The sequence below is a fragment of the Excalfactoria chinensis genome, chromosome 18, assembly GCF_039878825.1.
Source record: "Excalfactoria chinensis isolate bCotChi1 chromosome 18, bCotChi1.hap2, whole genome shotgun sequence".
Lineage (NCBI taxonomy): Eukaryota > Metazoa > Chordata > Aves > Galliformes > Phasianidae > Excalfactoria > Excalfactoria chinensis.
In genome coordinates this window covers 4,416,034-4,443,947 of record NC_092842.1, presented here as the reverse complement: position 1 = coordinate 4,443,947, position 27,914 = coordinate 4,416,034, and the positions used below count along the sequence as shown (strand labels likewise).

At 46.9% G+C, this 27,914-nt stretch overlaps 2 protein-coding genes across 28 annotated transcripts in view; one reads left to right on the top strand and one right to left on the bottom strand.

Annotated features, from left to right (window-relative positions):
- FNBP1 (formin binding protein 1) overlaps nucleotides 1-7,991 on the top strand; it is an 85,884-nt gene extending 77,893 nt beyond the window's left edge. For 23 of the 25 annotated variants that reach the window (XM_072353008.1, XM_072353001.1, XM_072352997.1 and 20 more), the window contains one exon: nucleotides 284-4,024. In XM_072353008.1, coding sequence (XP_072209109.1) covers nucleotides 284-462 — 179 coding nt within the window. In that variant the 3' untranslated portion in view covers nucleotides 463-4,024. Of the gene's footprint in view, nucleotides 1-283; nucleotides 4,025-4,938 lie in introns of those variants that run through there. The other 2 variants (XM_072352999.1, XM_072353000.1) reach the window with 1 other exon arrangement.
- A 2,345-nt stretch (nucleotides 7,992-10,336) lies between these two features.
- USP20 (ubiquitin specific peptidase 20) lies at nucleotides 10,337-27,911 on the bottom strand. 3 transcript variants are annotated; one of them, XM_072352544.1, is made up of 25 exons: nucleotides 27,738-27,854; nucleotides 26,605-26,840; nucleotides 26,357-26,442; nucleotides 25,921-25,974; nucleotides 25,386-25,448; nucleotides 25,134-25,247; nucleotides 24,465-24,561; nucleotides 24,210-24,279; nucleotides 23,239-23,352; nucleotides 22,296-22,374; nucleotides 20,519-20,945; nucleotides 19,526-19,663; nucleotides 18,402-18,508; nucleotides 17,843-18,015; nucleotides 17,421-17,515; nucleotides 16,828-16,861; nucleotides 16,335-16,380; nucleotides 15,905-16,085; nucleotides 15,621-15,747; nucleotides 15,336-15,505; nucleotides 14,641-14,722; nucleotides 14,162-14,270; nucleotides 13,663-13,765; nucleotides 13,327-13,398; nucleotides 10,337-12,404 (listed from the first exon to the last, which is right to left on the bottom strand). In XM_072352544.1, the coding sequence occupies exons 2-25, from the start codon at nucleotides 26,627-26,629 to the stop codon at nucleotides 12,244-12,246; spliced, it is 2,727 nt and encodes a 908-aa protein (XP_072208645.1). In that variant the 5' UTR covers nucleotides 26,630-26,840; nucleotides 27,738-27,854; the 3' UTR covers nucleotides 10,337-12,243. The 3 variants fall into 3 exon arrangements, with proteins under 3 accessions (XP_072208645.1, XP_072208647.1, XP_072208646.1); XM_072352546.1 differs by lacking the exon at nucleotides 26,605-26,840 and having other exon boundaries at nucleotides 27,738-27,911; XM_072352545.1 differs by lacking the exons at nucleotides 26,605-26,840; nucleotides 27,738-27,854 and adding an exon at nucleotides 27,517-27,651.
- Between the last annotated feature and the right edge of the window lie 3 nt (nucleotides 27,912-27,914).

Sequence of the window (27,914 nt, the reverse complement as noted above, 5' to 3'; positions counted from 1 at the left end):
AAACCTTCATTTGACCTCTGCAGTGCTTAAATAGACAAATGGCACTCTGATGGTAGCACTGGCACTTCTTGTGGCAACTCTTATGTCAAGATCACGTTCCTTCTTTCATTGCACCCTATTGTCTCCAAAATCATGTATTCTTGTTCATGCTATTAGTGATGCAACAAAGGATGCTCTTTGTTTGAGCATCCCCTACTCCACCCATGGTTCTTACTGTGTGGGGCAGCTTACCATCCTTGTTACCTTTCATCCTTGTTACCATCCTTGTTACCGTGTCTTTCAGGTCAGAATGAAGGAACAATTTCTGTAGCAGAAGGAGAAATGCTCTATGTAATAGAAGAAGACAAAGGTGATGGGTGGACACGAATCCGAAGGAACGAAGACGAGGAGGGCTATGTCCCTACATCTTATGTTGAAGTCTATTTGGACAAAAATGCCAAAGGTGCTATGACTTATATTTAATAATAATATTATTACTTTATTTGCTTTCACAGAGATACCCAAGCCTGCAACTTTGTGTTGCATCTAGAGCCTTTTAAGTGTCTGTACAGTGCCACAAAGTGCATTATTTCATACATGGACTAATATGGCTTGCTGTAAAACATGCTTTTTATTGGTCAGAGAAGGCTAGTGTGGTAGAGGGGAAATGCAGCCTTTCCTAGTAAGTGCTTGTTCAACTGTCACTGCTGTTGCACACCCAACCTGGGGCAGGAAACACAAAGCCATTTGGAAACATTACTGGTTTTCCTTACATATCCTGGGTGTGTTTCAGACACATTCACAAGTTTGTCCCAGACTGATGAGTGGATTGCTATATAGGGAATATTTAGCCTGGTGTTTCGTGTCTCAGCGTGGTGTCTTTCAGAGCCTAATGAGTTCTGCGGACCTTTGGAACTGAAACCTGCTCATCGTTTAGTAAGTGTGTTTGGAAGGGGAAGCAGAAGTCTTGCCAAAGCCTCTCTACACAGCACTCTGTGATCCTTGATAAATCATTAAAACATCGACATTAAGGAAAATCCTTCATTCTTTCCTGTCTTGATACATTTCAGAAAATGGTCTTTTGGCTGGATTTGCTATTTCAGATGAAATGCAGGTTTTCAGATGTCCCATGACTAATGGTTTCATCTTTTGCTTAAATGCATTTGATGGAGGCACTCTGAGCTTAGACTGGACAGTATTCTGTTTCTTAGTTGCTTTTGACTCTTCCCAGATAGGTGTATTTTGTAAGCAAGCAACACATACAGGAGAAGACTGTCTAGAATACATGCTAGCATGTAAATACCTGCTAATATAATACACTGAGAAGTTTTAGGTCTGTTTCAAATGGGTATGTTTGAAGTCCACTGTTAAATAATTCATGCATTTCTTTTGCAGTCATTTAATCCTTCAGATTATTGTGCTTCCTGGACCTTAAAGTTCTTGGTGTGAAACAAACTGCCTCATCCAATTTAAAAGAAAAAAGAACCGTTCTCATAGAGGTTTATGGACAGCGGGGAGAGAAGAGAGCTGTCTCTAAACAAGCACTATAATCTGATCAGTTCACTTTTTCCTGGGTTCAGTGTTAATCAGTGTGTGCCTCGCTTGCTGCAGATGGAAGTCTGGGGTCTGATTTTGCCACAGTAGTTTTATGTTTGGCAAATACAGAGTCAGTTGAGATGCAGAAGTAAACTCAGCCCTTCAGTCTGCTTCTGTTAACCTTTAGAAGACAGGTGTGGATTGTATGTTTTCTCTGTTTCACGTTCAGGACAAGACGGAGAACACAGAATGAGAGACCCCATCTCATAACTCAGTGTTCTCTCCTTTGGAGATCGTGTCCTTTGTGTGTGGCAGTGGTTGAAAGCAACATTACTGCTCTGCTGGAGGATGTGTTGTTCAGCAGTGCAGGCTGCCTGAAACAGCTGAGCTGCTGTGGCATCTCCATCTGTCAGAAGTACCAGGCATGGCTCTCTGCACGCTGAGTGATGCTGAAGGGCAGTCTGTGCTGGGAGCGAGTACTGATACAGCAGGGAGGAGTTCAGATAGACTTGATTTTTCCCATTAATTTTGCTGGACTATAAGAACAAAGTGCGTGTGACTATCGAATGGGAATGAACTATGATATTTACATTAAGATGGAAAACATGCCATGAAACATCAGAGAAGCAGTGTAAAGATTTATGGGAAATGCTGCCACGTTTAAAAGGCAACTTTGTGGCAAGTTGCAGATTTCTCACTTGGTATTAATGTGTTGTAGAAGTGACTTTATTCAATCCTTGACTATTTAAGCTAGAAACTACAACTTTCCCGAAAGTGACAGTGCTAAAGCATTGACACACTTCAATGTTTGTTTTCAAAAAGACCCCGGAGCAGCTGGCAGCCCTCAATGTAGCTGTGCAAAGAGCACTTAGGTGAGGTGCCCAAGCAAAGCCCTGGGCAGCCACTGTGCCTCTGGGATGGTAGGACAGGTAAGTTGTGAACTGCAGCCACCCCAGTGCACCAGCTCAGGGTTGTGTGAGGGCTGCTGGTCAAGTTTGCCATGGTGAACTCCAGCCAGAGGGTGTTAGCAAACCCTGTCACAAAAAGAACGGTAACATCTATCTCGTTCTGCCTTTTCTTTCCAGATGTGTACAAATCCCTTCAGAAAATCTCTGAGTAGGTTTGCATAGGTCTGTTCACTTTTTGTTCTTTGGGTTTGCTGCTACGAATTGTTTTAAGAGATCTCTTTCAGAATGTTTCCTTTAGAAGAGATGAATGCATGTGGCACATCTCCATCAGTGAAGGACTCTGTTAGGTGCCGCTGGCTCAGCTGATGCACTTATAAGTTCTCCTTGCAATTTAAATGTGCGTCACTGCCAATGGAAGCATGAATTTAGTTGTAAACAGCAGTATTGTCCTCCCTGATACCAATGGGAACTGACACAGTTCATTCCCTTTACGATGCATTCAGGAAACTTAGAAATGCTAAAAAGGTTCAGGCTGAGAACTGATGTCAGATACTTGCTTGTGCTTTGGGGCTTGTGCCAACCTCTCCTTGCTAGGGGATGAGGAGGAGCATTGCTCAGGGCTGGGCTGGTGTAGCTTAGTGCAGGGCTTTCCTGCTCTGGCAGGTGCTGCTGGCTGTCTATACTGGAACCAGTTGGACCTTTGTGCTCAAGACTGACCATCCCGTGTTATTAAACGTGGTACCTCATAACCTGCTTGGGAACAAAGCCCCTTTCAAATGTTATATACAGAAGAACTTTGATGCAATAGTTGTTAGATAAACTTTAGTGGCACCCAGCAGAAAAGCTATGCTTGCTGCCCGCAGAGGGGCTGGCTGCTGGGGGACCTGAGTGGTAGGGACTGTTGTGTGATGTTATGCTTCTGGGGAAGAACAAAGAATGAGTTTGGAGCCACGTGAGCATGGCAGCTCCTCTGCCCACGTCTGCTCCTGTTTCCCTCTGCATCCCCCAGCTCCACAAGCAGCCCTGGTTGGTGGGCAGCTCAGTGCTCTGCTGTTTGCTGGAACCACCGCAGCATCTTTGGCTTGGACAAAGCAATAGGTGAAAGTTAACCATGCTGATGCACTTTTGATCTAGGATGTATCTGATTATTTAATGCTTGCCAAATCCTTTAGGAACTGGTAATTAATTAGCAACTGGACTTTAAAGAAAAAATCTTTGTGTTAAATACTTGTCCTTAGTTCTCCTGGTATTACAAATCTGTATATAACATAACTTAAAAACTAAAGTTACTTGAATTTAAATTGTTTTTATCATTTTATATATATATAAATATAAATGGTTTTCTAGGTTGTTGTTCTGCTTAACTTAGCGGTTGTTTTGATAACTATTCGGTCCTTATGCTGATAAGCCTTCTTGGTTCCTCAGCTGTCTGCATCTGGTTGGAACTACATAGGAACTTGTGGTGTTAAAGTCTGTTAAATCTGGCCAGTGCGGTTGTTCCATTTCTATTTTTATTTTTTAAAGGATCATCATCTGTCAGAAATCCCTTTACAGCTTCGTGTACCACGGTGTCTTCTTCTAATAAACGTTATATTTTCTCATTCCTGTGAGCCTTTTTTTTTTTTTTTTTGATGGCTATTCATTTGAGATTGACTTTGTTCATGGAGAAGGAGATGCCCCGAAGCTGCTTTTCACCTGCTTCCCACACAGAGGTACCTTAAGCAGAGATGCAGTTGTTTTTCAGGAAGAACATTTTGCTGTGGCTCTGTGGAAACTTTTTTTGTGCTATCATATGGAGGTTTTTCCTTATTGCCATGGAAGTGGGCAGAAAGGATGCCTGAATGTTGTCCCCCCATCACATGTGTGAGGGAAGTTTGGACTCTTTCTTTACTCCTCCCCATAAAGCAATCTCTTCAGCCAAAGCAAACTTCTGGATCGTAGCTTTGACCACAGAGCAAGTTCACCCTCAGCCAGAAGCCTGTGGCTGCAGGAATGTGATGAAGCATGAGTTCAGAGGCTAAGATGACTTTCACTTACCTGTTTATTTCTTCACTTCCCCTAAGAGTGTAAGGGTCTTCGTGGCCTACTGTGTAAGGGATGGCTGGTCTGGGTTCATCTGCAAAATTCTTTGTGTTTTGGCTTCCTGTTATTCTTCAGTATCGTTCACTTGACCAGATATAGAACCTCTTAGCAGATTGAAACGGAAAAAGGCTGTTTGTTTTCTCTGCTGTTGTGCTGAGAAAGTGCTGGCACGGTTCTGCTGCTGGGTTTGACATCCTTCTCCCAGGGGAAAGCAGCGATCCAGCGATGCTTCCTGGAAGGAAGGGCTGAGGGTGAATGGTGACTGAGTGTTGGGATGTATGCCTGAGTTCAGGAGCTTTGCTTAACCCTCTGTAACCCTATAGGTGCTCGGTTTCCCTTAACCTCCTGCAGTTAGCGCTACTCTTAAGGGAACCCCTTTTCTCCAGTCTCTTTCTAATCTAGTCTCTTTCTTTTTGTCTTTCTTATGTTTTAGATTCCTAAAGGTGTTTGTGCTGGTGCAAGAACCTCGGGGCGAGCTTGTCACAGAAGGAGAAACAAAATGGTCTGTTTACCCTGCAGGCAGTTAAAACATAACCCATGGAAAGCCAGACTCCCACTCTTGTCTGGAGTTCCCACTTGAAAAATTCAGACCTAAATTCCATCCCAGTATCATTCAGATGCTTGTTCTTTTCCATGGCATGCTTACTTGTGGCTCAGATTAACTTATCAGCCTTCCCTGCTCTTCTACCAGCTTGGCACAGCCCTTAAAAATAACCAGCACTTCCCCTCCCAGCTCCTCCCAGTGCTGGTCAGAGAACCGCTGGCTGCCCGTTGATGCAAAGGGCACCCAAGCATGTGCAGGTCTATCTTCTGTCCTCCCTTGTCCCTCAGTCCATCCGAATGTATGCACTGGTCCATCAGCATTTCACGTGGTGCCTTTAGCACTAATCCTGCAGGTAGTTTCACCAGCTTGGAAAGGAGGTGCATACACATGGTAAGCTGCTCCTGGGGACAGTGATACAGCAGCTGGACTGGACTCTGAATTGGCAGATATTCAACTTGATCCAAGTGCATCATTCAGTATTCTTTCCACAAAAATAAGTCACTAATACTTTTCAGCCTTTATTTTTTTTAAATCTAGGCTGATGCTCATGCCAAGTATTAAATCCCTATGACCTTGCTGTTGCCTGAAAGCCTTCAAGCTCACGTATGTACACTTTCTTTCCTGCTTGTTCTCTTTCCCCTTCCTCTTTATTGCCCCCTCCTTTCTTCCTCCTCACACACACACAGACACACACAAACACTGGCGTTTTGGTTTAAAGCCCCGTTCTGCTCGTCACAAAGACCTCCATTTTGCTCTTGTTTCAGTCTGCATGCTCGCCCTGTTGCCTTGCCTGCGCCCACCTTCCCGAGGGCCACATTTATTTTGTGGCTCGTTGTTAATCTCTTTGCAGTTTTTCTTTTGTTGGTTTGTTTTTCAGCATTTCAGACCTACCTTCTTCTTTTTGCATGACCTCTTGTGCGTCCCCATCAGTTACTGTTTGAATAACAGAATTTTTTTAGAAAATAATAAAAGAGAAAAGAAAAGAAGAAAAACTGCACTCTATTTCATTCTCCCACATTGTCATGGACTGGACAGCCGGCCCTCAGCCATCCTGTTCTCATATGGTTTTATCTGAAGCAGAAGCGATGCTGCACGGTGTCACGTCATGCATCTATCTCCAGATATGCTGCATGACTTAAGCTGCCTAACAGAGGGGTCAGTTGCTCTCTAGATCTCCGTGCTACAAATGCATTGGTTTCCCTGTATCTTTCCTGTTGCTAAGTTGTCACAGTAATCCTGTATGTGGTTAAGCCCTGTAAGAGTCGGTTGCTCTTCGTAGCTCCTGAGGGACCTTATTTATCCTTCAGCCAACCCATTGTTTGGGAAAGTCTGTTTGCTCTTGGGGAACTTCAGCATCTCTCATCCCCAGAACTTGAGGAAAATTTGTATGGGAGCTGATGTGGCTGATGACCCTGAGATGAAACCTCACAGGTGTATTTTGCAGACGTGTGTGTGCTGTTCTGCTGCCTGTTGTGCTTCTATGCAGGGTCAGCATGGAGAAACATGTCCCAGAATCACGTGCTCTCCATGCTGGGGTTTGCCTCAGTCTCCTCAGGATGAAGTTGTTTTTGAATTAACGTTGTCTTCAGAACTTTGTCCCTTTCCATTTGAGATCCCCACTTTTAATTTCCGTAGCAGAAACCCCTCAGTCCTTCAGTTGGTGCTGCAGCTGCTGTACTGCAGTGCTTACAGCCTGCAAGCATCCACCAGCAACAGGTTATGTTTCAATCTGACCAAAGTGGAGCCTGCTCTGCAGGCAGGGCTGACATCTCTGTGCAATGCTGCTGGTGTCAGAAGGGCCATCTCCACTGCAACTGCCATCTTCATCCCTGCTGCTGGGATCCGTAACCTCCAGATCCATGAGCCTCTGAGAGCAGCCATGTCTTTGGCTTTGTGCAGCTGTGTGACAGAGCCGTGTGAGCAGCCAGCACCACCTCTGGGGGTCCGAGTGGTGGAGCAGCCAACAGGTGTGCAAGAATGGCCATAGAATATTTTAGCCACCGTGTTTTATTCTCATGTCCAATGTGCTGCTCAATCAGCAGCGAGAGGAGTTCATTTTCACCTGTTATTGTGCCATCTATGTCAAACAGATAAAAGTTGGCTTTTTATATATTTAAGCTGGGTGGACAGTATATTATTGTCAGCCTCCGTGGAGCATTGGAGCAGTTGCAACGTCTGTGTCGCTCAGTAGCACAGTAGGAGGAGCAGTAGCTTTAGCTGCCTGGTTAGCTCTCTTGAAAGAGTTCAATGAAAAGGCCACAGATGGAGTTTTTATAAGCTTGGCGAGCAAACTGACCACGAGAAAAAGGATGGACAGTCCACGTGTGTTGTAGCCTACAATCTCTATTCTGCTGCCTTCGTTCAGGGTAAAGGACGGGTAACTTTGGTCGAGTTTACCTTAAATACAAAAGCAGGACTGAATACATGCACTGGTTTATAGAAACTCTGCTTGAACTTCTCCTGCCCAGAAGCGGGGACTGCACAGCCTGCAAAACCCTGCTGTCCCCAGCGAGTCTCTTAACGCCCTTTCTTAACATCTGTAAATAGAGAAGAAACATATTTACTGATACCGAAAGTCGTGTTTAATGCTGAGTATTTTTCAGAAGTTCACTTAGTTTGATGCATATCGTTGGTTATTTTTTTTTTCCTGCCTGAAGTGTCAAAAAAAGAAAAACCTAAAAAGAAGCCAAATTCTATTTTAACATGAGGATGTCGAGCACTTTTTTATTTGTATGTGTGTGTATGTGTGTTTGAGCACCGATCTCTAGATTGTGGTGGCATCTCAGTGTTGTGATTTCATTGCCAATGTAAAAAGTTCTGGTGTTGCCCATTCGTTTCTGGAGACAGAATTCAACCAAATAAAGTGCTTCCATTTGAAAGCGAATATTGAATTGTAACAGTGAAAATCATCCACCTATTTAAATAAACCTTTAATTCCAGAAGCGTGGCTTCACTGCACCCCTTTGATCTTCCAGCAACAAGGAAAAATGGTTTTGTTCCTTTTCTTTCCCAATGAAAAGGTGATTTCTCTGCTGGGGGTTCTCTGATAGAGCAAGGCCTGACGCTGGGCTCCCCAGAGACCTTTCTGCCTTCCCACAGCCATTTCCAGCTGAGAAGGGCCTCTATCTGTGACCTGCTTAAACCAGGTACTGGTGTTGGAGCCTGCTGCGTTCAGAGCGATGGCGTTCTCATGGTGCTTCTTTCTTGGATTTGTTTTTCATGCTGGGATTTGCAGGTGTTTTAAGTACTAACAGGGCTCTGAGACACAGCTGTCTCTCTTTGAGATGCTGTTTTATCAAACTTCCCAGCTAGCAAAAAGGTGGCTTGGTTTTATGGCTTGGTTTTATGGGTTGGTTTTATGGGTTGGTTTTATGGGTTGGTTTTGGGGTTGGGTTTTTTTTCTCCTATTGCTGTATTAAACTTTTTGACTTGACCCGTTAGCTCAGCTCACTGGAAGCAGCGTCAGGAGCCACGAGGATGTGCAGCTGTGCAACTCACAGTCAGTGATGCTCGAAGCAGCTCTGTAGAGATCTAAGGTCAGATTGCCGTTTTAACAATTTCATGTTGTTCTTTGCCAGCACTAATTAACATCTCCTTTAATTAAGGACAAATCAGTGCTGTTTATCAACCAGTCTGCTAGAAAGAATGCTCAGAAATAGAGAGAAAAGTGAGCTGAGAGAGATGTGCTCCACACCTTGGTGCTTTATGGGAACCAGTGAGCTGGGGGAGCGTCAGTCTGGCTCCAACTCTGATTTATCTTAACCAGAAGTAGCACTGCTAACTTCACATAGAAACAGCACAACAAAATGACTGAAAGCAGGAACCTGAAGCCAAGGTGAGCAGCAGATAGGAGGAAAATGGAATGAGCTTTACCTCCACCAGATGTGTTACTGAACATGTGAGAGTACAGGCTGCTATTTACTTTGGCCATTCAGGAGGGTGGAGATGCACCACTGGCAACGAGGAGATCCAGGATCAGGCTGAGGCTGCGTGGGCAAAGGATGGCCAAGGGAAGCTGTGGGGTGAAGTTCCAGTATTGCTGGCTGTGCACCATGGAAGGAAGAGCTATTCCCCTTTCTAGGGGTCAGGTTAGTGCAGAGTATTTGTCATCTGTGTATCACAGTTCTAGCTGCATCACAGCTGTCTGTCTATCAGGCCATAGCCTAAGCCTGGGAGTAGTGAGCAGGACAGCACCCCCCCCACTGCTTCCCCAGGACTAAAGGAGGGAGTAGAGAACCTAAAATCATGAGGCTAGCTCCATCAGTCCAATGCATGAACAGTTCTCTCACCTTCTTTTGCAGTCAGCAAACTATGGGGGAAGTGATATGCAAAAAGAACTGATGCGGCTCAGCCATATCTGGCTTACATCAACAGTGAGTCACAAAGCTAAAATACCAGAGACACCTACTGCGGGGGTCTGAGAAAAGCACCAATCGAGTCACATTTCAAATGAAATATAGATGCAGAGCTGAGCTTTGAGTATTTTAATGGACAGAGGATAACAAAAAGTTGGGTTTGGCCAGTGCAGCGTTTGTCTAGACGCGGTATAATCCCATCCCTGGGGAAGGGAGTTTGTTAATGTCTCCTGGAATGTTACAAACTGTTCTGCAGTTGCTGAGGTTACGGCGTTTGTTTGCTGGATGCAAGTTTTGATGGTTGATTTCAAGTTGCTAGAGAACAAACCTCGCGTCCTTACTGAGCCCAGCTCTTTGTGCAGCCCAGGCTCCAGCCAATGCCGTGTTATTCACCCAGCTGGCAGACACCGCTCATCCCCTGCAGCCCCTCACCCCGGGCTGTATTTCTCTCGCCCCCATCTTTCAGCAGCGTTGCCAGCCTGTTACTGAGAGCACCGCATTTCAATCACAGTGCTGCTGGCTGCATCGTGCCCACAAGCAAAGCGACGCATGTACGTGTTAGCAGGGAGTGTGTGAAACCTTCAGCCACACCACGCTGACCAAAACTGCACAGGCTCTGCTCCATTAAGTTTGAACACCTCAAGGAACTCCAGCCTCCTCCCCTCACTCTGCTGCTCACAAATAGCACCCCGTGCTTCCCAGACAGTGCGGATGAACTTGGCTGAACCACGGTAAGCAGGGAAGGCTTTTTGTGTGCACAGAAGCTGCCTGGGGAGCAGGCGCCCTCCTCTGACACAGTGCAGGATCAGTCGGTGCACTGCTGGGAAGGATTTACTGCACAGCCTTGTGGCAGCAGGAAGCTTTGGTGTTCTTTGGGGCTTTGGAGTTAGCTGGCAGGTGCTCGGGCCCTGCAGGCAGACAGCAGTCGTGCAGCGTGTTGGATGCACATATATTTATTGTGACACGTTTTCAGCACAAAGTATAACACTTAAGCACAGGAGTATTACTACGATCTGTACAGCATCCTCTGAACGGCACAGACAACACAGACATGCAGCCCTACAGGCTCTGCAGCAGCTTCCAAGAAGGCTGCAGCGGTGAACAAAGCTGAGAACAATGAGAAATCCCAACAGCGGCTCATTCTTTGACCTCCCCTTGGGCACATACAGGCATCCAATAAACGAGATAGTGAAATTAACACACTGAACCATTTACAGGATTTATTTAAAGAAGGACTTGCTGTCTGCAGCAATCTTTTGGTCTAAAAATAATCTGAAGGCCACATTTTTTTCCTTTTCAAACTCTTCTGCGCTCTTCTCTGCACTCTACCTGTGAGTGGAAGCACAGCCCTCCCTTCCTTTCTCTTTTCCATGGGCCTCCAAGCCCAGGTGTGATGCTGTGGAACCAGGCAGGCTCCAGCTCTGCGATGAATGCACAGTTTTGGTCCTCAGCCCAAGAGAGGTCACCTCTGCATCGCCAGCTTTGCCTTGCTGAGATGCCATTGAAGCTCACTGAAACGCAGAGATACTCCCTTTTGCCATGGCCTTGTCTTAGGTGAAGGAAGAACGTTTTAAGAATGGCCCTGCTGGGATAACTAGCATTCAGACTCCTTTGTCTTCCAGCCTCTCACTGCTGGCTGTTATTATAGTCCAAAGCTACAGCAGCAGTAGATGAGGGAGCACGTTATTTCTATCCATTAAACGAGCCACAGCCTACACAAAGGACATCAGTACTGAGAAGCTAAATGACCTCAGCACACAGGTGGAGGCTTGTTTGCAGAAAGCAGCTCATTCCTGAAGCCACCCCAGCAGCCCGGATCTGCTCAGCCAGGCACCTTCCCCAGCACTGTGAGGGCCCTGCCCACAGCTGCCCCCCCCTCAAACAAACAGGCCCCCTCCTCAGACCTCACTCATCCTTTCTTGCTTGTGACAGATCTCTGCTGACTGCAGGGTCATTCTGAGGAGGGGTTCTGGGCTTACAAAGTCCCGTATCCTGCTCCAAAGAAGTCTGCCTATTGAACAGCTTTGAGTCTAACCTGTAAGGCTGCATCCCGTATCTAGCAAGCTGCCAGGAGCTTAAGGGGAAACAGTACAGAGGGAAGGAGAACTCGTCCTCCAAGCTTTGTTCTCTGAAAACATGCTGAACGCATGAAATCAGATACGAGGAGTAGAAAATCCTGCCAGGATGGTGAAGGTGCAACTTTAGGGCTTAGGGGAGAAAGAAACAGACTACTTCAAAGTTATTCGGTTGCAGCTGAAGTTGCAACAATGAGATAAGGAGCAAAACTAGGAAGTTGTGACAACCGTGCACCATCGGCACAAAACTACCAGGAGACCTCGTGGCTTTAGTTAGCTTCAAATCAACAGGTTTCTCTAGTTGCGACGCTGCTTAGTGGAAACATAAATAACATCTCATTACCTTTACACAGGGGTTATAAAAAGGAAAGTGCCAAAAGCAAAACCTGCAAAGGAGCAGAGAATCGGTTTACTGAGGACAAGCTGAGAGTGCTCATTTCTTGTAAGCAAAGAAAAGGGAGAGGCTCAGGTCAAAACACAGGCTAGTGAATTCCATCTGCAATCTCACCACCAGTTTTTTTTTCCCCACTGAGGCTACAAATATGAATTAAAGAGAAACTGATTTCTCCCGGTCTTTCATATAACCACCTTATATCCAGAACCGCATGAAAGGATGGCCAAGGACACCTGCCTTCCCCAGGGTGGTGGTGGGAGCTGCACACGCCTTTGAGTACCACACAGAGGAATAGGTTGGACTCCTCCGGATTCCCCATCCATCCGCACACACAGTTGTGCCGTACCTTCCCTGCCCCATCCTGCACACATCACACAGCCCGGGTTTCTGCTTCAATCTTCTGCTCCCCATGCAGGTTATCCAGTTCTTGGGCCTGGGCCACGTTCTGTCTGGTAGCAATCTCTGGGCCCCCTCCGTACAGTGTGCTTAAATAAATCCACGTCTCCTCAGAAATCTGCCCATAATCAGCACCTGAAAAGGACAACAGCAATAAGCAGACACGCAGCCATCAGCTGGAGGGGCTGCTGCATTGAATCATGGAGGACATCGTCCCCCGCCGCCTCCCCCTGCACCAGAAGAGCAAAGCACACCTGGTGCCCAGATCTGCACTGTCCAAACGAAGCACAGCCCGGTGCCATGCAGCCATAGCAGCAGTGCTCCCACCAGCCCCCTGCAGTGCCACCTGCTGCTGAAGCCACTGAGGCTCCACGGCACTTCACCCCACAGCTGTGGGATTCTGCTGCACTCACTTCTTCCCATCCTCAAACTGAGCCACACAGCACAACATGAGCTCTGACAGACCAGGGCTACACACCAACCCCAGGCAGCTGGTTCTACTGCCCCAAAGGGACAGAAAACGTTCCTGCAAACTGTCCCAGGAGGAACAATTTAAAGTGGCCAAAGTAAAACACAGGGAAAGCAAAGATCTTTGCTGTGAAGGTTACAGAAGAGGAGGAGAGCAGAAATGTTTGCTTTGAGAGATAACCAAGATACAGATGCAATCTACAGATGCAATCTTCACCTGCCCAGCAGTGCGGACAGCCCAGGCAGTGTTATTTCACAAGCTGCACCACAGCAGATGTTGAGTAAAAAGACAAGTGCAAGATTACAATAGTGAGCAAAGGGAAATGATGGAAGGATGTGGAAATAACAACAACAGGAGACGGGGGACTGCAGGGTTTACTACACTAAATCATGTCAGCAAGTCGGGCCGTGTGGGAGCTGCCAATGGAGAACTGAGATGGCGCTCAAGGCAGGCAGCACAGGGATGTGCAGAAAGGCATCTTCCTCTACAGCACCATCTTGCTCTGTTACTGCTCTGTTACAGACAGATGCGGTGGAATATTCTCCCTCACCTCTTAGCAACACTACAAGACAGCAGCACATGCCTTACCTTGTTTAACATGCATGTGGCCACCCGCTTTTGCGAGTGCAATCTTGCTGTTGTCAATTGGTCCAGGAGGTTCTGTGAGAGGAAGAACAAACACATGTAGAACCACTGGGCTTTCCACGCTGCCACCCAGTTCAGATCATTTCCCCATGCTAGTCCTCATTATTTCTGCCCCACCCAGGGGACCTGCAGGCACAATGACTGGTTGCTTCCAGACCCTGTGCAGCCTCAAGCTGTGCCCAGCAGGTGCAGTGCTTACTGAAGAGGACACCTAAAAATGAATGTGTTTTCATTCTACCTCCCAGCATTGACAGTCTCCAGCGATCTCTGGCTTCTTACCATTATCCTTCCCTCTGACAAAGGCTTCCCACTCACGGAACCACTGCATGCTGATAGAATAGATGACACTTGGAGACTCCTCTGCTTGGAAAGCCTTGTTCAGCTGGGAGAGCAGGGAACAGAAGTGCAGGAAAGATTCAGTCACTGCTGAGGTCTGGGGGAGCCTCTTCCATTAGCTATAAGGCAGCTCGGCCACTCTTCAGAACAGCCCCTTATTGTGAGGAATCCCACCACCCTCTCCATGTGTTTCCACTAACTAGTGCAGGCAAGAGACCAGGATGGTTTCCAACGCTGTTTGTCCATGCATCCACAGGCAGCATTACCGTGTTCCAGCTGCCCCTCCCCACACTGACAGCACTGGGGAACCCCTCAATCTATCTCCTGTAAGTCATATTCTGGAAAACAAGGGCAAGAGTTTTCCACCACTACCTGTCCACAACAGGCCTCCATTTCCCACCCCCACCCTTTTCCGTTGCCTCTGAATCCCTCCCATACAAACCTTGATGAAGGTGTCAATTTCAATTCTCCTGCGTTTGGCAAGTGCTTCAATTTCCACTTGGCAAATAGAGCACACGTACAGATGGTTCACCGCAGGGCCGCCCCCAAACCTGAGCACAAGAAAAGAGGGAGGGGAATGAAGAACTGTAGGAAAATGGAAGTGCTTCCCAGCCCTGAATCCTGCACAGATGGATTTCTACATTACTCCAGACTGCTTTTCTGAATGGACAGCATTGATTTTCTGCAACACACTGAGGGTCACAGTATTGTCATGAGACAATGCACTGATACAGCTTGTTTTGGTTTAGATTAGTGGGGTCTATCTAACATGGGTCTTGTCAGCCCACACCAAGTGCTGCATGGTGCTCAAGGTGCCATGGTAAGGCGTTATCCCTTGGATGGTGCCTAAGGTGGAGAGACCCCAGAATGACAGACTGTCTAGGAAAACAGAATGGGACATAGAATGAAATGGCCAGTCACCTGTTGTAGAGATACTCCCACACGTTCTGGGGCAGAATCACAACCAGGTCATCAATGTAATGGTATTTATTAGGAGGAATCCCTGCGGGAAAAGCAAGAGGGAGAGCAAACAGAATTCTACTGCTGCTTAAAGACAGAAATAGCAAAAAGACAAATCTTCCTTACTGAAAACTCCCCGATTCCAGCATTTGCTTCCTCTACTAATGGAAGTCACCCAAGAGTTCACTGACTGTGCGAGTTTCTCAGTTCAAGGTGACAACTGCTAATCAAGTGCTTCCTTCCTAATTGTGAATATAGGAACATGAGGGTTCCGAGGAATGAGAGATGGAAGAGAGCAGTAACAATGTGGGATCAGGTCCCTTCAGGAGTGTGTGCTCCATTCTCCAGACACACACTGAAGGACAACCTTGCTGATAGGGGTAACACAGAAAAACATTGCTTTTTCTGCTTTCTACAGGTTCATTGTTAAAAACAAGCAGAGAACTGAATACTGTTGTTTCCCAGCACAAGGCATTTGATCAGCAGGACAATGGGGCAACTGTCTCATCTCTCCCTGAGTGGGCTGAAGCTTTTGCCAACAAGGCAGATCCTACAACAGCATGCGCTGTGACAGGACTACAGCGTTTGTTCATGCACCAGAAAACAAGAAGAAATAGCTGAAAGTTGCTTTTCTGGGTTCAGCAGCACCTTCTTACCTCCATGAGAGCACAGAAAGGTGTGATTGGTGATGGGACCAGGCTCAGCAAAGGTGTTGAATTTGTTGAGCCACTCTCGAGAGATGTAGAACTGGAGTAAACTGTGCTCCTTCATGCTGGCAAGGGACACAACTTTCTGACGCTCTCTCACAGCCTCTTCACTGCTTTTCCTTCAGTAGGGAAAGGAAGAGAAAAAGAAGCAATTCTTCAACTCTTAGTTTTCCATACACATTTCTAAGTATTCTGCAACCAGGACAGAACTGCTGCACGCAGAGCACTGCTCACCTGTAGAACAAGACATAGGCTTCTGCATTCTGTACCACAGTCTCATGGACCTCAGTGACATACTGGTCATCAAACTCGTACCACTGGCCATTGATCACGTTCTGACAGTAGGCAATGTAATGCCCACCTGTAACAGGAAACACAGCACAGCTGAAATTCAGGGTACAGATGAAACCCAGGCTCTCCCAGCAGAGCTGCTGCCCAGCCCTGGAACACACTTCTGCTTTGCTCATACTCTTCTTGTTCTGGCTCACTTCTGCCATGCACTCACAAGAAAGACTTACTGCCTGCTGTGCCATGATGGCAGATGACTGACAGTAGATCATAGGTGGTGATCTGGGAGACACACTCCTTGGCCAGGAAAGGCCGCAGATCCAGCCCTTCCAAGGGGAAGGAGACGTGACTGTTGATCTTGAAGGAATACATCACCTCGTGCCGGAACCGTTTCAAGTGGATGCAGAGAATCTATAAGACCAAAGACAGAATACCAAAGCAGTTTTGCTGTGGGTGTCCTGATCCAAAAGCCTCTCTGTACACTTTATCTTTGCAAGGGCTTTTTGCCTGTTATGAATCTTGCTGGCGTATCAAAAATCCTGCTGGTCTAGATACAGAGCTTTGCCACCAAAACAAACTGCTGTTTCAGTTCTACCTCTGTGCCCTTTACCTCCTCAAACTGTGTCTGCTGAATGAAAAGTAAGAGTGAAGGTCACTCACCTCTGGTAGCCGGAGGACTTTGCAGTACTTTACTCCATTCCTCAATCTGAGGGAGAAAGAGAAACCAGCTGTGAGAACACGCTCAAGCAAAGGGACACCAAAAGGCAAGGCAATTGGCTGGCTGCATCTTGCTCACATTGAAATTCAAGACAGATCCTGATTTCAGCAGCAAAAAAAATCAGGTTCCTTGCAACACCCTTATCAAATGAGGCATGGCAAGAGCAGTTTGTTACACCTCTTCATTCTAGTGCAATAGCTGCCAAGCCACATCCCTATTCACACCCTTCTTGACTCTTTTCCCACCTTGAAACCAGCACTTTTTCTACCTGCCCACATCAGTGAACTCTCAAGACTGGAACTCTGCTGCAAGGCAAGGCAGACTTTACGTGACACCCAGCAGAAGAGATGTCCAGGGAGAGGATGCAGCAAAATGTTTAACAGTAGCATGAAGTAACGAAGCCCCAGAAACACCATACAGATAACGCAGACTTACTTTTTACACCTTTCACAACTGTACATGTTGTCCCCTATAGACGAAGAGAAGAAAGCTGTTATGCACTTACTCAGAGCACACAACTCTGGAATTGATATATTTCTGTTCTGTGCAGGAAAATTACACTGAGTGGCTTCTTAGGGAAACCAGGGTGAGAAGAGATCAAAACAAGCATTTCCCTCAATAAAGGTGGGAAGGAGAATGCAATCAACTAGCAGAAAAATCTATACTGCTCACCACTGTAAGTGGTTACAGTTAAATGTTTAAGTCCTCTAAGGCTTATGGAATGGGCAGAGAAAGTGAAGAAGTGAGGAAGGCTAAAGAGCCATTGTAACTAAGAAAAAAGCCACCCAAGAGCCACGTCTGCTTCTTGCTAAGAACACTCGCTCATATACAAAATGAAAAGCAACAACTCGGAGCAGTTGGGAAGATTAATTTCTGAGTTTCTATGGGAAGCTGAACTGTCAAGTTTCAGTACTAAGTGAAATAAAAGCAGACTTTCTAGGGGATTTAATGTGCCCCCAAAGTGTGAAATATCCCTACGTGCAGTTTTTCTTGTTTTTGGCTGTCAGACCTCACTGAAACAAACTCACCTTTCAGCTCATCTGCAGCAAAAAAGGCAGCAAGACAATCCTCCAGTGTCACAACAGGACCCCAAAACCAGCTAGGGATACAGGACACCACAAATCTACAAAAGAGAAAGAGGTTACATGAAAACAATTGGGACACTTTGGCTTACAAAACCCCCAACAGATGGGCTTTCTTTTAGCTGCTGGTTCTAAGCTCATCACCCAAAGGCACAGAGAAAGCTGACGTTCCTACTGTAACTGCTCAATCTGGAAGTAATTTGCACAGTTACTCTGGTAATTTGCTCCAGAGGGCATGATGGAGCTAAAAGCAGAAGTGAGGGATCATCATTTGCACAAGAGATGTCAAGGGCAATTACAGAAGTAGAGAAACAGCAGAAACTGTAGAGCAAACCTCAGAAGAAAGAGCCCCCACACAGGGAACACACCTCCGGATATACTCCATGATGAAAGCAATCCAGCCTTGTGAGGCATAGTTGTCCCCACACGTCCCTGTCTTAGCTGGCACACTTTGGTAGATGGCAGAGTGCAGCTTGGCCAGGTCCTCCTTCCCTGGGATTGGGAGTGACAGGTCTTGGAATGTCTCCACTGTTGTAGAAACCTGGAAATATCCAAGAGAAAAAGGCCTGGGTTTCCTGTGCACATAACGAAGCCAGGACCTGACTTCCATCACTTTTTATCACTGCAGAAACCTGACCTGGCAGTAACAGAAACTTGCTTTCAGTTGGAATCTGTTTTCTGATGTGAATGTGACAGTGCTAGACCAACTCAGTAGCACAGACAAGCAAACATCACTATGGAGGCTGAGAATTTCTTGGAACGGCAGGTTTCAAACACATCCCACCTGCCAAGATTTCAGCAGTGCTGCATCCCACAGCATGGAAACAGAAAGCTTCATTGCCAAACATAAATACGTAAATAAATAAAAAGAGGTCTATGAGGTCTATAGAAGTCTGTTCTCTGACCAACAGCTATCAGGAAACTCACTCTGTCACAGGTGAGGCACTGCACCAGGCTGAGAATGGAGCCATCGAAGATATCAGAGATCACACTGCGATAACGAAGTTCTTTCTTCTTTTTCCCAGAAGCCTGGGCTGGAAGAGACACAGAGACATCACGTAGCAACACTTTCTCAGTCTCCTGGCTAAAGCAGAGTCACACAGACACACAACGAAAGCACAAGCACTGATCCTGCATGTTCAGGACCATGTTTTGCCCTAAGCTTTGCACTTAACTTCCTTTCACCTTAGCCTGTCTGTGTACTTTGTCTTTTTTTTTAACCCCCTCTAACATTTACCACGTTTCTCTGCTGTCTTGTGCTGGAAAAGACTCTTCACAGCAGCAAGTGGCCAAGCACAGTTTTGCTTAACAACAAACCCCCTTCCCTATGCACACGTGCAGAGAGACAGAGCGCTTTTCATCAGGCGAGAACATCTGTGGCTGTGTTGACCTCAGCCAAGAGGCCAGGGCACAGTTCTGGAAAGAATGTTATTACTGAACAGCTGTAGAGACAATGGTGTAAGTACATGCCATTGTGTTTGGTGGCTCTGCAATGCTGAGAGATTTTGTTCTGCAATTTGCTTGTGATGAAGAGGCCAGTTTGACAAGAACAGAAGCCAGGCTCCGCCCTAAGGCCTAACAATGATTCCAGCACCAGGCTGATATTTGCAGTTTAATTCTATTACTGTGAGATGTCAAAGAGCCCAGGAGCTCTCCCTCAGTAACATCATTTTATGGTTCCTTGAGTCGCACACAGTAAGTGCAAGTCTGGCAGACAAATGTTCACACGTCTCCACACTCCCCTGGAGAGACAGAGCTGTGTTTGGGACTCCATAGCTCTTCCATCAATAACACAGCATGCAAACGCATACTTGGAAATCATTTCATGCTCCAGTAGAAAAGCATACTAGAACAGCTGCTGTATCCAAACCCTGACTTCACCTGTAAGTTCCCTGTAGCCTTTGCCTGCTATGACTTTAAAAAGCACTGACGTTCCAGGGGAACCAGCACTGCTTAGAACTGCTAATCTCTCTTCTACAAACGAACCCCTCCTCCTCCACTCCACATGCTCCCTTCTGCCTCCCAGCATGCGCCTGATTGCCCTGCTCTACCTTTCTTGAGTACATAGGAAGGTCCAATCCTGGCAGGACTGGAGCGAGGAGGACTGCTGGAGAGCTTGGAGTGCATTTCGTGATGGACCGGACTGCAGGGGCGTGAGGAGCAGCGCACGTAGGCGTCATTGTCAGGTTCTGTTGGGAAAAAAGGAAAGCAGGGAAGCACAGGTGAAAACCCATTCTGAAAGCCAACTGTTACAGTCGGTGCCAGCCCAGCTCTGCATTCCAGCACAAAACCTTTAGCAGCACTCACGGTTTCAGTCTTTACTTGCACAGGTTGGTAGATAGAGCACCCTCAGTGCATGGATAAAAGTGCATTTAGAACTAATAACTATAAAAAAAAAGCACCAACCAATCCACCACTTTTTCACACTTGTGACTAATTAGGTTTTACAGCTTGCTCCTGTATCCCTTATCCACATAAACAGCATTGCTGCCTTCAGTGCCAGCTGGCAGGGTTAGGCTCTTACATAACGATAAGTGTTGAAAGATGGGATATGTTCAGTTTGAGGTGCCTCCACACCTACGTCTCAACAGCTGCTCTTTTCTTTTCCCTGAGATACAGAAACGCACAAACTGTACATCACCCTTTTCTCCCCACAAAGTCCATAATCCAAGATTACCCAACAGCCACTTCCACATCTTTCTCACAGCCAACATTTCCCCAGGCCAGCCTTTTAGACAAACCCACCTACATACATAAAACCTTTTTCTCAGCTAGGAAAATAAAGAAATATCGCTTCTGAAGGTTTAGCAGAGACAGCTACCACTGCCTTGAGGATGCAGGCTGCACTCAGCTCTCTGAGCACTCTAGCCTGGCTAAGCTCCCCAGCTTGCTCTGTTCTTACAGAAGCGATTGTGCACAAAGGCAGAACTACAGAGTCTTCTGAAACCCACTGCGGGAACACACACATTGCATGCTGCTGTTGCACTCAGTGCAGGAATACAGCACGTCTTCTCACTAATAACATTGCTGGAAGAGTTTTATACCTGGTGTCCTGCATGGGCTGGCAGGACGTGGAGCTGGGAGCATCTCAGGGGAGGCTCTGCCATCCACTGGCATCATAGTGGTATCAACATCTGCATCCTCATCCACCTGCTCCGAGTTGCTGCGCCGATGGCCACAGGAGAACTTTCTGTCCTTCATCCTCTCTTTTTCAGAGATCCCTCTCCCTCCTTCATCCTGGATCAACAGCTCTGTCTCTGCCATGCTCCCCGTGGTCCGGCTTTGACCATCTCCTTCACCCCTGTCACTGTTTGAGTCACAGGAGAGGAACTCATCCTCTGAAGGACTTCGGTCACCCTCACGCTTGTCATCCTGGTCACCCATATCCAAATCTCGTGTCTCTGTAACAATTGGTTCCTTCAGTTCTTCATGAAGCTGGTCCATCAGGCAGCGCAGGAACTCCTGAGTGTCCTTGAAGACAGGATTCATTCTGTGTTAGTACCCATCCATCCAGAATCCAGGCAAGTAAGAAGGCCAAAAAATAAAGAGGTGGCTCCGTTCACAGCCTCAGTTCTGCCCACAAAAGTGATCAGCCTCTGTGACATGAGGAGACTCTCCTAAAGCAGAGAGTGCCACAGAGGTTTATCAACAGGCATGTCTGCTCAGCAAGTGTCTTTAATCCCAAATGATAAAAGAACCAATTTTTATCCAAATGTATTTATCTGAAAGACGCTGAGGGAAGCTACACAGCCACTGCAACATGCAAACCATAGGATGGCTTAGGTTGGAAGGGACCTTAGAGATAATCTAATTCCAAAAGCCAAACTACGACCTTATTTATCAGGGTACTACCACTGATAAGAGGCAAGAGACCTAAGAAACCTAACGCAGCAGCCCATAAAGAACCCACTCTGAACCACACAACTGTTTTCAGGATCGCTCACTTCTGCTTATGGGAATCCCTCTTTTACAGAGGGCAGATTAAAATCTTTAACGAACAGACAGCGGAACCAGAAGCCAAAGACGGCACAGTCAAGGAGCAAGCTCCTAAATTTAAATGCATGGTAAAAGAACTGACATGTTGGCTTCAAAGCACCCGCTGGAGAGCACTCTGCTATTCTGACAACTTCAGAGAGATAATTATGATGTTTCTGTTACTTTAACGAAGCTCGACTTTCAGCCTGCTCTGCCTTGCTTGCAACTTCAGAGCTGACTTTTCCAACCCAACATATTGACATCAAAGATAAATACAGAGAGCCCTTCATTAATCATTATTTTTATCTTCTGTTTTGACTTGCTGTCAGCACCGCAGTTTAGACGGGCTGTCTACTGTCACTTCTTTTGTAAACTTTCTAATCAAACACAGTTTGATGTTTACATTTCATTCTTAGGAATAAACACTGGAAGCCATGATAAAAACCTCAAAGAAAAAGAGATTATCTTTCAATAAGATTTAGTTAGCTCTAATTCCCCTGAATACAGAACATGGGCATCTTTAACTTCTTCGTACAAGTGGATCCAGATTTCCCAGCTCTAACATGAATAACACCTGACCTATGTGGCATGTCATCTCAAAGCCCTTCACAAAGGAGCTCACCATCACCATTCAGAGGTGAGAAAGCTGACGCAGGAAGGGACCCGATGCAGTAACAGCAAGGTCTCCTGAATCCCACCCGAGGGCTCTGTCAGATCACTAAGACTGACACGGAACAAGCGTGACAGCCCAGTTCTAACTCCTCTCTCTGGTCACAAAGCAGAACTGCTGCAGGAAGGGAAAACCACCATCTTTGGAATAACGTTGTGTTTTTGCTGAGGCCCCACCTGCTGTGCGTAACCTCGGAACATGGGGTTGACAAGTTTAATTCCATGAGACAGGCTGCTTGGAACGACATAACTTGGCCTGTTTAGGTATGGAGAAAAAAACAACAAAAGTTAGCTTGCTTATCAGGCCTGGAGCTTGTGTAATAAGCAACAGAACAGGGTGTGGTAACTAGTTAAGGAGGAACCAAGATAATTATGCACCTGCAAAGCCTGAACTTAATTTATACATCACCCAGCTGATAGAGAAATCAACAGAGAGAAAACATCTCACAGTCATTTCACTCTCTCCTTCCAGAGAGAACCTTCCCTAGAGCATGCTTTAACTGGAAGCTCTGTCCACATCTGGCATTATCGCAAGTGATTCTCCCCAGAGCAGAGTTTGGCAGTGAGTTACGTGGTTTGATTTTGCAGCAGCATGTTTGACAGGTGGGCTGGTGAGGGACCAACCAGTATTGAGACAAGTCAAAACCAATATGAAATTGATGTGATTGTATTTTACATCCTTTGGTATAAGCTCAGAGTCAGATCCCTCTCACTTCTTCCACCCAGACCATCAGTCCCTCTGATGATCAAGAGCAGTTCCTTCAAGCACTGGTTAGCCCACACAGCATACTCAGAAATAACAAAGCATTCCCTCCTCACACCATTTTTTATTCATTACCAACAGGAAAGCTATAAAGGAATCTCTTCCTTTTTAAAGTGACAACATTAAGAATGTCGTCTTTTCCTCACTAACACCACTGCCCATTTTTATCACCAGCAGCATGACGCAGGCCCTCCTAGATAAGAGGGAATCCAAGCATACCTGTCTGCATAGGATTTGAACCATCTGCCTTCGAAGATGCATTTATCCCTGAAGGCACCATTTCTTTTTGCTGATAACATATTTCAGAACTAACATAAATACAAAATCTATACACATGAGAAGAGTGCGACCACTCACCGTTTCTTATGCCAAACCTCAGACACCAGCTTCTGGTAACTTTTGCATAGTGCTGGTTTTTTATCTGTACGGACCAGACCACCACATTCCAGGAAAAACTGTGTGAGAGGTGGGCTGCAAGAGAACGAGAAGAACTCAGAGCACAGAAATTTCTCCTCTGCCTCTATTGAAAGACTTATCAAAACTTAAATGCATCCCTTTTTGAAAACATGCTTGTTTTTAAATGAAGGGATGAAGCGATTCTAGACGCAGACTTGCTTTCTGCCTAGAAACAAAGAAGGCTAATCTGAATCAGTTCCCAGCACAGAGATCCTGAAACCGGTTGTCAGCAGAATGGTTAATGAAGATCTTACAGTGTGAGTTGTTAGAATGATACCACTGCGGAAAACACAAAGATTGCATGTTTTCTCACATAGTGTATGGGAGATTGGTCATCACAGCCTGAACCTCTGATTAATCAGCTGAGGCAAGTGTGGGGTCAGCTGTGGGAACACAGATGAAAGTGATGGAGCTGTGCTCCCGGAAGGGGGGGAGCTCGACTCCATCCCCTCTGAGACCTCATTTAAGGGCTGACTCCCACGGAGGCAGCATCTCTTGGAGATCGCTCACCAGTGAGGACTGCCCCAGCTTCTTCAGCCAAGGCACCACCACTGCTGAGTTTTCCTTTGCTTACCCCTTCTGTACATTTGCTACCATCTGTATATTAACAACCAATACACATGGCAAACATGCTTCTGTCATGGTGGAGTTTTATTTCCAGCATTCATCCAGAGACAAGTCTCACACGCAAACCCAAAGTGGCTCATTTTCCTACTGCAGAACTTCTGTTTTCCTAAACACTACATTGTTCGTGTTCCTTTTCCTGCAGCTAGCCTGGCTGGTTTATCCTTGCACAACTAAGGAAGGCATCAGATCAGAGGTGCTACTGCTGATACATAGTAAAAGACTCTACTAAAGGCCCTAATGCCTACCAGTTAGAGAGAGCCTGAAGTGCTGCATTCATGTAGCAGGAGTTCCCAAGATTTTTCATTCCAGTAAGGCCTAAAGCACAAACAAGAGAAGCATGAAACACTTTCCAGAAGTGCTGCTTTCTACATTCGTTCCCAAAGGGGAGATGATGTGACCCTTTCTGGGCTCTGCTCTCTGCTGCTAGGACCCTCTCAGCGCAGGTCCTACAGATTGCAGAGTCACCCTCACAGCTCTTCCATCAAGTAACATGCAGTTACCTCTTGGTTTCAAGTCATCATCCTCTGATTCGGATTCACCTTCATCAGCCACTGCAATTGGAACAGCTTTCAAAGGGTGAGCAGGCAATGGAGAATCCTAGATTAAAGACAGAAAATAACCATCAGCAAGAGTCCTCCTTCAAAAGACGAGCTGCGAGAAGTATCTTAGGTGTAAACTTAGCCAGCCTTTAAAATGGCACACTCAGAAGAACCAGTTGTACTGCCTACCCTTCTCAGTAATGCACATAGGGAATGGAAATGGCACCACTATTGCTTCCAGCATTAATAATGGAAGAGGCACTGGGAACATGCAGCAGTGTCACAAGTAGACACGTTTGGAGTCTGACAGCTGCTTTTCTATTTGAAATGAAGATATCACAGCTGTTGTGGCTCCTACCAGAAACAGGTGGCCCACAGAAGAAGCCAGGAGAGGTTAAAGAAAAACATCAAAATGGATATTCAAGTCATTGAAAGCCTTCCTGCATGGAGAGTCTGTAAAGCAAAGCTATTGGTGTTCTGGCCACAGGCAGCCACCTTCAATTGAAAGAGTTCCTACCACAGTAGCAGCCTGGACGACTTCTTAGCTAATTTTGCAACAAGGAAACAAAACCCTGCCAAGCGTTCAGCCCTGCCAGGCTGACACACACCCACTGCTTCACTCATCTTTACCGAGGGTGACTGTGTGTGCGCCGCCAGCCGCTGGTCCAGGAACACCTCCTTCTCACAGGCATAACACCAGACCCGAAACGTGGTCAGATTCACTGTCAGGTTGTGCTTTTTGGCCTAGAAATTAAAAGGTGAAATAATGATTTGAAAGCTGGGACAACTTGAAGCACAGAACAACCAAATTCAGGCAGAAGAGGATTAAGTAACGGGAATAACTCAGCTCTCTCTTTAGATGGACAGTAATGAAAAGCTTACCTGCGCGTGAAGGGTGCTATGGTCAGAAAAGGACTCCCCGCAGCCAACATAAGGACACCCAATCTAGTGAGAGAAAGCAAAACTACAATGACACACCAAATGAAACCCTTCACAAGACAATCTGCAGCCCCAACCCCACCAAGTTCAGAACAGCTTCAGAACTGATCTTGCCCCTCTTCTCGACTGTTTTTCTTTGCAGGGCTTAGAATAAGGCAGATGACTGGAATTGTTTAATATAACAGAGAAAACCTGAAATGAGTTTGCACCCATGTAAGTCCTCAATCTAAGAGGCCGGGGCTGTCAGAGGAAAACCACCTGTGAGGAGAGCACTGTTACGCCATGATACGTTCTGACAGCGTTAGCTTTTCATTTAGGGAGACTCTTTCCACACATCCATCAAAAAAGCAGTGGCTATTTCTATTGTGTACACCCATATTTGCTTCCATCTCTTCTATTTTGGTCCAATACAGTATTTTTTATAGACTGAACAGAAATCCCACCGTGTCATGCGCACAAACAGCAAAGCTGTTCTTACCTGAAGACAAGCCCAGAGATTTGGTCCCACAGCTCCACATGACTGGCAAGTTCCCTGCGTATTCATGATGGTAAGAAAAAAAACAACCCTTTGTTTGCATGTCTGTCTTTTAAGTAACCCCATCCTTCAGCAGGGAGAAACTTCTCAATGCGACAGGCCTCCCCCGCCTGCAGCTCAAAGCAGTTCTTAAATCCATGCTTCCAGTGCCACGCTCTGCAGTGTGTTAGATAAGCGGCGTGTCTGAGCAGGATAAAACGTCAGTGAGAAATGCACCAGATGGGACTGACAAAGGCTTAATTGATGGGCCACGTGCAAGGTACAACAAGGGTGGAAAAAAAGAGTTTCTGCCTCTTCTGCACAGTGATAGGCAGCGTTTTCTACGAAGAGCAAGCATGCACAACAGCAAAAAGGGGCTGATAACCAGAACACCTCATACCTTGGATTTGAGCAGCAGATCATCTCTGGTCACCTCTCCTATGGAATCCAGGTGAGGGCAGATGTCTCTCGTATCCCCCATTCTCACTGCAGGAAGGACAAGAAAAGGCAGTTCTGTTTGGTTACAGTCAGCAGCCCAGGACAAATACCTGGCATCTGGTGTCTATTGGCATTAAAACCATGACTGCTGTTTAAATGAAGCTCCACAAGAGGGAATTGGACTTAGAAGACCTCTAACTGATAACCCACCTTCAGTGTCTGAGGAACTGATCATTCAATAGGTGGATTTTGAACAGCTCTCAATGAACGCATGGAGCTCTGCAAGCACAGAGGGTTTCACAGCTGTGTGCTTATGAGCACCACCAACACTTTAACGGTGCTCCACGGGTAGGTTAAAGGCTTCAAACGTGTCTCAGTAACGTGCAGATATGAAAAGAAGATGCAAAGTGTTCTCCTAAGCGTAGCTCAAGTAATCTCAGTTGGGGCTGTTAAAGGGCAAAGGGGGAAAATAAAGGAGAAGTGACATTAACAGCATGGACTGGGATCCAAACTAGGACAAGCCCCACAGATACTTTTCTAACAGGGTCTCCTGGACTGAAGGAGCAAAGCAGATCTGGGAGAAGGGATCACATCCCCGTACTGCAAACACAGCAGTGACCGCAGGCAGCATCCCGGCAGCCTGGGATGAGCTGCTTAACAGCAACTGAGAAAGCTCAGGAGCTTTACAGCGAAGCGAAAGGCTGCCACGTAACAGGCAGGGATTTAGAAGACGGGCACTAAGAGCACAGAGTGACTGACGCACGAAACTGGGACGGAGCTTTCAGGCTCCGCGTTCCTTCAATCAGAACGGACTCCTTTTCCCCAATCACGGCAGCAGAACCGGCTCCAAATCCCACCTATCGCTGCCATCGCTGCTCTTCCAGCTCCCTCGATTTCCTCACCCCTTTTTTCCCCCCACCTGAGCCAGACGGGGGCTGCATTCAGAGCACGCACAGCGCGGCCTTACGGGCGGCTCTACCGCTTACAGCCCCGTATCCGAGACCAACACCGGGATGCTGACGGTCCCTCCCAGAGTTTCCCTTACGGAATAAAACGAGAACCGTCCCTTTCACCTCCCAGCAACAAACGGGGCGCACCAGCAGCGTTCAGCGCAGGCCTTACCGCCTCCCGCTGCCAAGCGCCGCTCATGAAACGCGGTACGACACAACGAATCCCGGCCGTCAAACCCGACATGCGATGGTTGAGCGGCGCCCGCAGCGACGTCCCGACCGGCCGTGCCGGTCACAGCGGCCCCGCAGCCCCCCCAGGCGCACCGTACGCAGGCCGGAGCCGTTACGCACAGGCCGCCGCCAGGCCGCACGTTCCCCCGCCGCCCCTCTCACCTGCCGGGCCCGACCCCACGGCAGGCAGAGCGCTGGACAGGCCGCGCCCGGCGCTGCAGGAGGCGGCGGTGGGAACGAACGGAGCCGGGCAGGCCGGGGGCGGGGCGGGGCGGGGCGGGGCGGCCCTCAGCTCCCGGTGAGGCCGCCGGAAGTGCCGAGTGCCAGGCTGCGGGAACG

Bases quoted from the DNA above. Each gene is read 5' to 3' on its own strand.
- USP20 (XM_072352544.1), bottom strand. From the start codon at position 26,629: ATGATCAGTTCCTCAGACACTGAAG. The intron at 24,562-25,133 runs GTAAAGATGAGT...TCTTTAATCTAG, and splicing joins CGCACACACAGTCACCCTCG to GATTCTCCATTGCCTGCTCA. The intron at 15,748-15,904 runs GTAAGTCTTTCT...TTCCTGTTACAG, and splicing joins CCATCATGGCACAGCAGGCA to GTGGGCATTACATTGCCTAC.